This window comes from Centruroides sculpturatus, unplaced genomic scaffold (genome assembly GCF_000671375.1).
Source record: "Centruroides sculpturatus isolate CEXI.00-Female unplaced genomic scaffold, Cexi_2.0 scaffold217, whole genome shotgun sequence".
Lineage (NCBI taxonomy): Eukaryota > Metazoa > Arthropoda > Arachnida > Scorpiones > Buthidae > Centruroides > Centruroides sculpturatus.
Window position 1 is genome coordinate 231,122 of NW_019384750.1, and position 13,761 is coordinate 244,882.

The 13,761-nt window shown below is 28.6% G+C and overlaps 1 protein-coding gene across 1 annotated transcript in view; it reads left to right on the plus strand.

Annotated features, from left to right (window-relative positions):
* The window catches only part of LOC111628566 (cadherin-related family member 1-like), a 24,829-nt gene extending 11,445 nt beyond the window's left edge, over positions 1–13,384 (plus strand). The window contains exons 5-15 of the mRNA XM_023372390.1: positions 4,572–5,098; positions 5,789–5,914; positions 6,032–6,122; positions 6,198–6,481; positions 6,560–6,612; positions 6,848–6,932; positions 6,999–7,130; positions 10,074–10,132; positions 10,209–10,478; positions 10,560–10,914; positions 11,063–13,384. Coding sequence (XP_023228158.1) covers positions 4,572–5,098; positions 5,789–5,914; positions 6,032–6,122; positions 6,198–6,481; positions 6,560–6,612; positions 6,848–6,932; positions 6,999–7,130; positions 10,074–10,132; positions 10,209–10,478; positions 10,560–10,914; positions 11,063–11,158 — 2,078 coding nt within the window. The 3' untranslated portion in view covers positions 11,159–13,384. The remainder of the gene's footprint in view (positions 1–4,571; positions 5,099–5,788; positions 5,915–6,031; positions 6,123–6,197; positions 6,482–6,559; positions 6,613–6,847; positions 6,933–6,998; positions 7,131–10,073; positions 10,133–10,208; positions 10,479–10,559; positions 10,915–11,062) is intronic.
* Positions 13,385–13,761: the final 377 nt, after the last annotated feature.

Consider the following 13,761-nt stretch of genomic DNA (forward strand, 5'->3'; position numbering starts at 1 on the left):
TGCTAGTGTTGTCACCTTTTCGAAATCGCTGACCCGGACGGCAGGTGAGGTTTGTTCGAACAGAAGTTCCTGACGCATGCGTAATGTCATTTTGCAATGCAAAGAATAACGTGCAGTGCATGCCGGTTCTAAATCAGTTACAGTTAGGGACTAGGGAGACTTGGGTAGGAGTAACAACTACATTAGAAAAAACAACTACAGCTCTATTGGACATTGGAGACGTGCATGAATATGAATCGTACAAGCAAAAAAAAAAGTTGACAGGTTGTGCATGATATTCCCAGACAAAATTAACAGTTCATCCAGACAGTGAGTCAATTCCAGGACTGTCCGGGTGAAAACCAAACAAGTGGTAACACTATTCCATGCTCATTTCAATCAGTCCGAATCGTAGGTGTGACAAAAATATCAAATAAAATGGTTCAAATTTTTACAAGATATTATTATTATTATTTATTGTGAAATTTTGCCATCCCCTAAAAGGTAATTTTGCTGTCCCCTAAAAAGTGCCGCCCGGGGTGGGCCGCCCCCGCCGCCCCCACTACGGTACGCCACTGATATCAGTTATCATATAAAATAATTTTCCCCCCTTTGAAAAATCTCTGATCAGTTGCAGTTTTTCATAACTGAAATTTAAAAATTATTTAACCTCTTTGTCTCAAAATTTGCTATTCAAGACTAAATTATATTAACTAAAATTAAATTTTTAAATTTCTTTATCAAATTATTCAATAACTGTAAATATAAAAACAAAAATTTAGAAACAAAGTTTTCAGAACTTCCTATATTAGAAGACTGAACAATCTAGGTTCTACTCAATACATTTGTAAATAAGCACACTAATGGGGAAACTATTTAGAAAAATATTTTAAAAAATTATATTTATAAAATTTTAAGAACAAAAGAAATTAACTTTTTGCTGCACCAAGAGAAAAAAAAAAGTTAACTCCAAAGTGGAGGAAGAATAGTTACTTATTGAAATTTAATACAATGTTATTTCTTAAAATCAGCAGATAACTTGCCCTATCATACAGCCAATACCTGCTTTCAAAGTTTACTTCAAACACATGTTATATATATTGCACAAAAATAATAAAAATGCTAAACAATAATATTGTATAGCATTTTTATTATTTTTGTGCAATATATATAACATGTGTTTGAAGTAAACTTTGAAAGCAGGTATTGGCTGTATGATAGGGCAAGTTATCTGCTGATTTTAAGAAATAACATTGTATTAAATTTCAATAAGTAACTATTCTTCCTCCACTTTGGAGTTAACTTTTTTTTTTCTCTTGGTGCAGCAAAAAGTTAATTTCTTTTGTTCTTAAAATTTTATAAATATAATTTTTTAAAATATTTTTCTAAATAGTTTCCCCATTAGTGTGCTTATTTACAAATGTATTGAGTAGAACCTAGATTGTTCAGTCTTCTAATATAGGAAGTTCTGAAAACTTTGTTTCTAAATTTTTGTTTTTATATTTACAGTTATTGAATAATTTGATAAAGAAATTTAAAAATTTAATTTTAGTTAATATAATTTAGTCTTGAATAGCAAATTTTGAGACAAAGAGGTTAAATAATTTTTAAATTTCAGTTATGAAAAACTGCAACTGATCAGAGATTTTTCAAAGGGGGGAAAATTATTTTATATGATAACTGATATCAGTGGCGTACCGTAGTGGGGGCGGCGGGGGCGGCCCACCCCGGGCGGCACTTTTTAGGGGACAGCAAAATTACCTTTTAGGGGGCGGCAAAATTTCACAATAAATAATAATAATATCTTGTAAAAATTTGAAACATCCTAATCTATACTTGCATCGCGCCTACGATAGTGCTATCGTCCAGACAGTCCAGGAATCGGCTTGCTGGGTGAACTAGTGACTTTTTTCATCCGAAGAGCTCAAAGCCTGTTGACCTTTTTTTCTTTTGCTTGTACGATCCATTCACATCCATATACACTACTAATATCCAGTAGAACTATTTTAAACAGGTCGCTGCACTACCACCGAAGTTTTCATTTCTTGTTCTGTGACAAAACTGAATTTTGGTCTTTCAAGTTGAAATACCTAAATAAGGGGGGGGCTGAAATTTTCCTCTGCCCCGGGCGGCTGACAGCCACGGTACGACACTGAGTGCTATTATGGTAACTTATGTAAACAAGTTTTTAGAATATGAATTAATTTAATAACTCATTTTCTGAAATACTATCACAATGCAAAATTGCAAAACTAACATTACTTATCCAAAAAAGCCTTCAGAGAGAGAGAAACGTTTTTGAATAGAAAATATTTAATTATAATGTAGGTGAATTATTTTTACCATATTTCCACACATACAAAAGGGCGCTATATTCTTCTAATTTTTTAAAAACTGTTATCATATCAGAAGCATTTTTTTATTTCTAATAATGGTTATAACAGAGATGTCACAGAATAGTTACTGTATCAGTATATTTACACTTAATTTATGTTGGCACAGCAATATTGTACTCTTATAAGCAAAGCAGGACGTATTCAAACACACAAGAACATGCTCTTATTTGTGAAGAAATATTTTTTTATATCTGACTTAACCATATGTTTGTTTATCCAAAAACAATTTTTTCAAATGAAATTGCCAACCAGTTTATATACAGGGTGTATCAGAATGATGTTTTAAAAATTTGGGGGATTATAGAGGATGAAATTTTGAATGTTTTGATATAAGGAACCTATAGCCGGAAATTTTAACTAAAGTGTCTACAGTGGTAGGAAGTGCTTGACCGCCCTTCACTTTGGTAGCTACCCTTCTGTCCATTGACATCATATTATTGCTGCGGATGGAAGACTGTAAACACACAACTACAGTGCTCTAACTGAGCCTGTGTACAGGACATTGTGTACTTAGTGCTTGCCATCCTTCAGGTCACCCCGTGCATCCACTGGCGCTGTGCTGTAAACACACAACTAGTTAACGTGAGTCCCTTGTGTACGCAACACTTATAGGAACTGTTCATGCACTTACAGAGCACATCTTTACAGCATTTAATACCATCAGAGGGGAGCGTGGCATCTTACAGAGGGTTGGACAAAACATGGTTTATCGTTGCACATTATGTAACGAAGTTGGTGGTCGTCACATTGAATATTTACTCTAAATTAGTGCAGCCACTGATTCAATGTACAGTTTGATTGTACTCTACTGTTTTGTCAATAAAACTTGTCATAAATACTGTATTCTGCTGTTTCATTCAGCATACTGACCACATAGAACGTGCAAAGTGCTGTAGAAACTTCATATCATATTTCCGGCTATAGGTTCCTTATATCAAAGTGTTCAAAACATGATCCCCCAAATTTTTACAATTTCCCCCAATCCCCCAAATTTTTAAAACGTCATTCTGATACACCCTGTATATATATCCACACATCAATCACAAGTTATGTTTAACACATTCCTATTTTATTAGTACTGTATTTAAAATTTGTTTTGCTGGTATATTAATAATGCTATGTCATTAAAAAAATTTTTGTTATTGAATACGTTTTTTAATGACATAGCATTATTAATATACCAGCAAGACAAAAATGTTCTGTATTTCTGTTATTTTAAATAATATGCCTAAAAATTATAGGCATAATGAATATAAATGATATTAAAAAGTTTTAAATATTATTTGAATTAAATATATGATCTATCCATTGTTGTAACTGACCCTCAAACATTGTGGACCATCTGTCTCCACACATGGTCTCTTGCAGCTTCTTTTAAGTCTGCCATGTTCATGCCTATATCAGTTGGCATTAACATGGCCGACTGAAGTTAGAATGTTTTCTGTTGGCCTGGCCTCCTCTTCCTACTGACCTGACTCTCAGGATATATCCAAAATATGTTAGAACTTAACCCAGAAATCACATACAAAGACTATCACTTCCTTGTTCACTAGCCAATTGTTATAAATCTCACAGTCCATGAGATTTATAACAATTGGCTAGATCACCAGAGTCTAAAGGCATTAATCCTCTTCCTGTCTGTCGTCTTCATTGTCAAACTTTCACTGCCATAGGTTGTTATTGGGAAGACAATGGCTTTGACTATCCTTCACTTTGTTAAGAGGCCTATGTCTCTGCCTTTCCATATTTTATTCATCCTAATCATGGTAGTGCATCCAAATGTTATCTATCTTTTAATCTCAAGTTTTGATTCATCATCTTGATCAATCTTAGATCCAAGAAATTGAAATCTCTGACTGCTTAAATTTCTTCATCAACTTTAATTTCAGTTTTGCTGTTAGCTGGTCATGCTCTTGGTTTTTTATATTAAAATAAACCAGTTCTTTGATTATGTTTAAGAGTTATTTCAGATCCTTTTTGCTTTCTACAAGTTGAAAGACAATGCATATTGAGCAAATTCATTATTAGATTTTATCATTAATACTTAACAAGAAATTATTATAAAGAAACAAATGATCAATTTGATCAAAAAGTTTTGCATTTCTTGCAAAATCTAGATTGAAATCCTTGCTACTGTATTTGATAAATAATGATATTCAATGATCATTTCAATTTATAAAAATTTTTTTTGTTTAGCTCAACGTCAACGTAAATTGATACCATTGATGTACAAGCCTTGTCCTATGCCTACATTATTGAAATATGTTTCCAAAGTTGATTTTACTAAGCCTGATGTTTATGATTGGATTTGGAAGAAACTATTGATTTCAATCAAAGGAACACTTAATGACAACGTTGCATTACCATCTCCTACTTTCTGCCACCCTTTATATTTGGCTTCTCAGACATGCTATCCAAATTTCACTCATCAGAGTCTTCCAATGTTGACTCTACCTAATCGAAGTAGATCGAGAAGTATAAGTCCACAACCAAGCACTATGACTTCATCCTCTCTGGCAGCATCCACATCATCTCTTTCAGTTTCTTCAGCAACTAATACTGTTTCTAAAAGTGTTTCTCCAGTTCACAGGCGTAGATGGTTAACAAAATTTTCTGAAATATTTAGTTCGTCATCATCTCATAGTAATTCTGGAAACACTTCCAGTGGCTTTCATAGTCAGAGTGATTCTCATCTAGTTTCTAATGATATTGTAGAGCAAATGGTTTAAAATAATGTAGATCAAATGACTTTTAATTTCATTAATTGCCAAACTTTATATATAATGCTTATTAAACATTGAATTAATGTTAATAAACATTATAAAATCATATATTTCATATTAAAGATTTTNACGTCCTCCAAGATGCATCCCCCTTGTGTTGTCTTATACCACCAAATCATTGAAACCATAGCGAAAAAGTAGTGAGTGATAGCCGAGCGATTAAGGTATTGCCCTACCACTGGGGAACCCAAAAACAAATCCTGACGGTCAAAAATCTCTGGAATTTTTTGGGGGTGGGCCGTTCCCGTCCCTAATTACTTAGCCATCCCATTGTCAGCCACACCGGTCTTAATTTAAAAAGGTCGTTTTGATATTCTTAAGGCTAAAGGAATAAAAAATAAGTAGTTTTGATTTAATCAAAGTATCAGATAAAGATACTAATCATGGATGGAAATCGGCAAAGAAAAAAAGAAAATATGCTAGTGAATATACAAGAACTACAGGAAGAAAATGAGAATGGAATAGACTAATTAGAATTCATTATTAATAAATGACCTTAATAATCCTTTCTGATCATTTTATTTATTGATTTGAAGATTTATTAGATGATACATTTCTGAAGATAAGATTGAAATCCGATCAAACAAATGTCAAACTAAGAAATCAATAAGCCAATATATTTATTTTTAGGATGAAGGATATTCACCTAGAAGTGCTCTTACAACACTCACTGTTACTGTTCTAGATGCTGATGATCAAAATCCACAATTTTCTGCTGAGCGTTACAAAGCCAGACTTCCAGAAAATCCACAACCTGTTCAGTTTTCATTTTTAATATATTTTTAATAAATTATATTTACAAAACTTCAAGAAATTTTAGTAAAATATTTTAAAATAAAGAATCTTATCTATTTAAAATTTTGAAATATTTAGGGTTCAAAACTTTTGATGTTACCAACATCTATTTCAGCAGTAGATCCAGATGAAGGAATAAGAGCATCCATAGAATATAGTTTCCTTGCAAGTAAATGTTTTGCTTAGAGTTTAAATATTTTTTACATGAAGAATATTACTTTTAAAAGCTTTAATATATTTCTAGATAATGGGGAGACAGCTTATTTCAATATAAATACAAGAACTGGTGAAATAACACTTAAAAATAGACTTCCTGTCAATTTTAAGCTTCCAGTTACACTTGTTGTACGTGCAACGCAAATTGATAATGAGGATAGACAATCCCTTACAACTGTACAAATAAGCGATGGGAAAACTATCTTAAATGAGTTTAGATTTCTACATACCATATATGATGCTAAAGTTTTGGAGCATACACCAAGAGGAATTGTTGTTGTAACTTTACAAACAATAAAATCCTTAGAAACAGTAATTATGATGACATAAAATTTGATATGTGAATTTATTTTAAATAAATATATATATGACTTTAAAATATATTTTTAGGATGCAAAATTTCGCATTGTTGAAAAACAAGAAAACTTTTTAATATCAAATTTGTAAGTATAATTTTAAATAGTAAGAAAATAGCTAATCATAACAATAACATTAAAATAATAGAAATAACTAGGAATAAAATATTTAATTAAATAAAAATAAGCCTAATAAATCATCATTGGAAAATATAGTTGAAGGCAAGAGATTTTAAAAATATAATCAATATATATAGAAACACAATATCAGTAATTAGAATATATCTTTAGAAAATTGTCTAAATATGCTTCATGGAAACAGTGGAGAAGTGATGATTGCCAAACCTCCAGATTATGAAGCAAAGAAGCATTTTCTCTTCCATGTAACAGTTTCCGATGGACAACAGGTATTGTTAATATTTGAAAAGCTTTGAATTAAATTTTAGCTTTAAATCATGTTTTTTTTTTCTTAGCATGATATTACTACAGTTAATATAACAGTATTGGATATTAATGATCATAATCCCACCTTCTTGCAACCTTCTTATTTTTTTGAAGTGAATAATCCTATGATTAGAACTGGAACAGTATTGGGAAAAGTAGAGGTAAATGAAAATCTTTTTTAAGATATATATGCATTTCATGTTTCTCATTTATTTTAAATATATATATCAAAATAAGTCAAATATCTTTAATAATTATTTAATAATAAATAATTTTATTCTTGTAACTTGTATAAACTGCAACTTACCTTTATGCTACAGCTTATTTATCTTTTAATTAAGCTAAAAATACTGAATTGGATAAATAATTAAGATGTACAGTTCTGTACTTATTATTTTTTATCTTTTATCAAAGTACAAGAAAATGCCTATATCATAACATGATTTTAATTATGTTTTGTATGATAGATGAATATAATTAGTTTAAAAGAGAATTTGATTTGATAGAGAAATTTTTAATGTTATTTTTCACAGAATGTAATAAAATTCATTAATTTACAATAATTAAGCAATTAATTTTTTGATGATAGAGGCTCTCGTGTATCATAGTGAAAGGGGAAAGATTTACTTGGGCCTAATTACAACTCTAAATTATAACATACAAACAACCTTTTCTCTCTATCAAATTATTTATTTAAATATTTAAAATTAAGAATTTTTAAGCAATTTATTAAAATAAAATCAAAATATTATAAATTTTAATTTTATTGTTTATTTGTATATGGCAATTGACAATGAGCGATTTGCCAAAGGGGAATGTCTCTCAGTAGAACTTTCTATGGGAAATTGGCCCCTATTTAGGTGTTATAACCATTAGAAAACTCAGAAAACTCCACGTGGCCATCCTATTGGTAAGATGACAACTTCCAGTGTTTAGTGGTTCTATCCACTCAGGCACTGTAGACTCCCTTTTTAGGTTAATATTTATTAACGTTTGATTTATTAAAACAATTACAACAATAGAATTAGAACAAACAATAAAACAATTACAAGAATTATTGGAAGAAATATCTAACAATACAAAAGAAATAAAGAGAATTTAAATTTGAAATAAATTATAAAAAAAATTAATTATAAAAATGTATTCTAATTAAAAATTTATAGGATAAACAATTTCTTACAATTGGAATTGTTTTTATTATAATACTAGCAGGTAGGCCCGGCATTGCTCGGGCAAAAGTAACGATAGCAAAGATTAAAATTATTACATTATAGTCAATCTTACCCATTTTCACAGAATGCAAGAATTGGGTCTTTCTGTTTCCGGATTAATTAGAGAATTTTTAGATGAGTCTAAAAATATGCTTGATTTCCCACAAAAACAAAAAAAAAAATGCATCTGAGTCTTGCATGCCACTTTCTCTTGACAGTTCCACTGTTACTTGTCATTTCCATTGTTGATGGAAGTGTTAAGCCTTAGTCCTGTCCCTCTCCCCTGTGGGGAGGAATTTAGAAAAATTCCTTCTTAGTGCATCTTTTTGTGATGTACCCTAACTGTGTACCAAATTTCAACTTTCAACTCCTAACTGTTTGGGCTCTGCGCTTATTATTATCGTTATCAACCCATCTCGATTATATATTAGATAAATAATTATTAATTTTAAAAAAATAATTCGTATATTATAAAAAAGATATCCATAATCTTTGAGTAGAAAAAATTTGAATATATTAGAACATTAATTCAATAGGATAAAAATTTAAATATAATTCACCAATTTCTTTGAAGCAACTCACATTCATTTTAAACAAAGAGAATGACATGCAAAATATTTTCCTAAAAAGTAAATTTTTCTTCTTTATCTAATAGCTGTAAATACTACATCTCATTAAATATGAAATGAGAGATAACTACTTACATTTTATGTCAGTAAATAGTTTTATCTATTAATTTATATTAGTATCATGTCTAGATTAATACTTTTGCTGACAACTGACATGATTTTGCATCATGTGATAACATCCCAATATGCTAATTATGCATTTTTGGGACATTCAGATGCTGGCATTTACAAACATACCCAAACAACCTTAAAATGCAACAATACGTTAATAACCAAAACATTTTCAATCATTTTTAATGATCTTCCTCAAGTAGAATACATAACAGAATGCCATACAAAAGTTTAAACATTTACATTCTAGAAATCAAATTCAAACATTGTGATCAGACCATTAACAAATCATAAAAAGAATGCCTCATTTCAAACTAATTCGAAAATAATAACTCAATAACATAAAATTAATACCAAACAAACATAATCAAGACATTTTAGTGTTTTATATGCATTTGTTTAGTGTGTAAATTTGTCAGCCATTTTTAAAAGAAATTATGTAGTTTTTAATTGTTTTGCTTATCACCTGTAAACTTTTTAAACTGTTTTTGCATATTTTGCAGAGGTGTAGCCTCTGAAAAAATGTTTCTGCAATGGAAGACTGTTGTTCCTGGTGATTTGACTTGGTGAAAATCAAGACATGTTAGTCTTTTCTATGTATTTTTTTAAATAAACAGATAACTACAATAACTACAAAAATAAATAAAATAAAATAAAAATTTAAACTGTGAACCATAGCCATCATAGGGCTTCAAGTCACTTGCACAATGGGTATTTGAAAAAGGACTTCCATGCTGCTGAGAGAGTTAATATTCTTTAAATTGGCAGAATGACCCAACACAAAGCATAATAAAAATGGTTGTTTAAACTACATTTTATGAAATATATGATTCTCAACATTATTTAATGAAGAATTTGTGAGCCATTATGAAAAATTTAAATTAAAACTCCAATATTTATGTATTGTACCACATAATCCAAACATATTGATATGACTCAGTAAAAAAGAATTTCATTTTTTAATAATGAAAACTGAAATTTTTTAAACTCATAGAATATCTTTACATTTTCACAAGTTAAGATAAATTGTAAAGGAATTTATAGTCTAATGCAAATAATCTAATATGAAAACAATTATTATAAATACTTGGATTTTTCCATGCAATGGTTAACCTTTATAAAATTATGAAATGAATTCTATAAAATTTTTCAGGCAATAGATGAAGATACTGAAAACACAATAAGATATTCTTTGTATGGATTTCATGCCAGGTACTGTACATTTACATTTCAGATTAGTTAATTTTAAAAAATTATGTGGTTGAACTTTAATTTTTATATTGTATAGTGCATTTTCAATTACAAATATGGGAGAATTGCAAATTGTTGATGTTGATGCCATTAACACAACTGTATGTTATTTAATGGCTATTGCAACTGATGATGGTAAACCTGCTAGACATTCAACTGTACCTGTGACTATTAAATTTCCAGAAGCTTTTATTTTTCAAAATCTTATCAAAAAAGATGATTCGTACATTCTTACAATTGCTTTTGGTGTACTGCTTGGAATTTTATTTATTGTAATTATTATTCTTATTATTTACATTATGAAATAGTAAGTTGTTATTATTTAAAACTTGATTATTATTAATTTTAAAATTAATAAATTAACTTTCCTCAATTATTTTTATTCTAGTAAAAATGATCGTGAGAATTCAATTCAAATTACCAATGAAGAAATAAACAAATTTACTGTCAAACCAATTGAAGAAGTAAGCAGTAGTGATAAATTAATTAGTAATAATAGTGAAACAGATAGAGTTCAAGATAGAAGTGGCACTCCAACTTCAGTTCCAATGAATAGTTTGGAAGTTTATACAAATGGAAAAAGAAGAGAATTACATCATACATCACCATATAAAGTGACTATGAATGGATTTATGAGAAATTCAGAAAGTGCTATGTCGAATTATCCAAGTATTCAATGGCCAAATGGATCAATTCCTCAAAGAGTAAAAACAATTGGCTGGGAAGCCGATTCTTCTACAAAGGCAAGTTAAATTTTATTAAATCATAAAATATTGATTCTACTATTAAAAAACTTTTCATATCATGCTTAAATTATTTAAATAAGTATAAACAGATTTTCTAATTAAACTAAAAGATTATAATATGTATATATTACTATTAAATTTTTAGATTGGTGATGCTGAAGCAGATAAAGAACAAGAAGCTGAAACACGAACAACTTTAAAATTAGAAATTTTTGAACAAACAAGTACAGATGAATCATGATATTAATATAAGTAAATGCTTTTGCTATTTATTACAAATCTGTGATAAAAGAAAGAGAAGAAAAAGATGATTCATTCATATTGTGAAGTACAGTACATAAATTGCCAACATATCATATTCCATAAACTTTTTACAGTCTATTTACAAAAATATACTCTACATTTTATAAAATACTACATTGTATTTTGTTTAATTATGCCACATTTGAACACATGTAAAAAAAATTGTTAAAATTTATCAGCAAGTTCTAATTACTGAATATTTTATTTTATTTAATTTTAGATGCATAGTTTAAAAAACAAGTTATCCTTTTATAAAAACTGCAAGTAATCTACAGATTATTTTTACATAAAATTCTGTTGAAGAAGTTCTGTTTTCCTTAATTGTATTTTTAATAAGAAACGTATCTTATGTGAAATATTTTTCCTGCAAAAATTTGAATATGATTTGTAAAGACACTTTTTGATAACTACAAAATACTGACAGAATTTTCTATTATTTGTAGCATGTATTTTTATGTATTGTCAATGAACTTTTTTCTATAATGTTTTGAAAAATTGATAGCATATAATGAAATTTGTTTTTCAAATTTAGCAATACGTTATCAATAAATTTTTTAAAATCAATATTTATTGAATACATTCGAAATAATTAGATGTGCTTCAAGACAAATTTTCAATTCCTAACTGAATTTATTTTTAGTATACATTAACAAAAATATTTAATAAACAATAGTAATGTATATAAAATTTGTTCCTTTGTTTAAGAGGTTATAATAGGAAAAAATTTTTTAATTAAAATTGTCGTGTTGGCATTTGTATACAGATGCTCCAATACATACGAACAGGTTAAACTCCAGAGGTTTTGTCATGAGTTAAAAACTAACTTAGAAAGTACACAGAATAACCATGTATTGTTAGTGTTTGATCCTTCAGTGTACTTAATAGAATACATTATGCTTATTTGAAACACCTGCTACTGCTTAGTAGTTGGTGTTTCAAACAGTTTTTTTTTTCCACCTAATGCATTTAGTTTTATAATGTCAAGTTTAGTTTCCACAACAATAAAGCCACACTTCTTGCATTTGTCTCCACTGCTAGATTTACTATTTTGTTTTGGATTTATTTCTGAAACACTAATTGTAAGTTTAAAAAATTGCAAATAGTGAAAAATGCTGTTACTCCAATGTGACCAACTTTGATGCCACCTCATGAGCAGTGATGGAACATCAAGAATTCACACAAAAACAAAATATGATGAAACAATGGAAATAAATCTACATTATTTATTTATTAAAAATTTATTATTTATTACTGGCTAAAGACTGACTTCAACACCATCCCACAACCAGCAAGAGAACTTCAGAATTCACACAAAATTTAAGTTTTAGATATACAGTCAAATTGTTCACAAGTCTGAAAACTTCGAAGTTGAATGTTCGTAAGTATGAGCACCTGTATTTAATATACCAATAAATTATAATTTAAAATATTGTCAACAACTAGTAAATGATTTATAGTTGGTTATAAAATATATTTAATGAAAGAGTGTATGTAAATGTTTACAATCTAATTCCATAATCAATAAACCAATGATCAATTTAACAGACTAAACAATAGTAAATGTTAACAATCTAATTTATCTTACAAGTTAGTAAAAATCATTAAAATACCTGCTCATACTTTAATCTCCATACTCATATAATGTTTATATATAAAGTTTTCTTTTCCATGATCTTTCTAAGCACAGTTTGTTCAACAATTAGGAACTTATTATTGACACAAATAAAAAATATTTTAAAGTCAGTCTAAACACGATTTATTACACTGTCATAAAACGAGTTTAATTAAATTGTCCAATATAATTAATTTAATTTTTATAATCATAATAATTCCTGATCATATATCACTATATCTTTGCACGTCTTAAGTAATTATTAGGATTTATCTTGGGTCTGCACAATATTTATTTATTGCTATTGATAGCATGAATACAGTATCTAAAGCTTTTTTGTTTAAATCAATCAATCAGTCTACCACTGCCAGCCTAAAAATAATTTGAAGAAATATCCAAATTCTTTTAGCAATATGAATATTACTTAATACAATTAATCAATCAATCAGTCTTTACAGTTATCAAATCTATTATTGACCTTGCAAATTTAAGTGAAAGAAAATTATTTTTAATGTATTCAATTTTTATATTGATATTAATGTTTTTGTACTTAGACCATTTAATGAATTATATAATTTTATAAAAAATTTAGTTTAATAATATTCTTTTCTTTATAAAATGATTGCAATTTTGAATTATTAATAAAATACTATTTGAAAATCAATTGTTATTTTCTATTAATACTCAAATATATTTCAGTTTTATTTTACAGTGACTTTAAATGATTTACATATATAGAATAACAAAAAAAGCTGCTTTGTTGGAGTGAACTCCAATACAGTAGAGCCTCGAAAACTCGGCCTAATGTGGACCGAAGGGTAGCCGAGTTTGTGAAAATGCCAGGTTATCAGGAATGGGGTTAAAAAAATAAATACGAGTGTTTCCTCAGAAAATACTGTACTGTACTTGTATGTATTGTTTACTTGAGA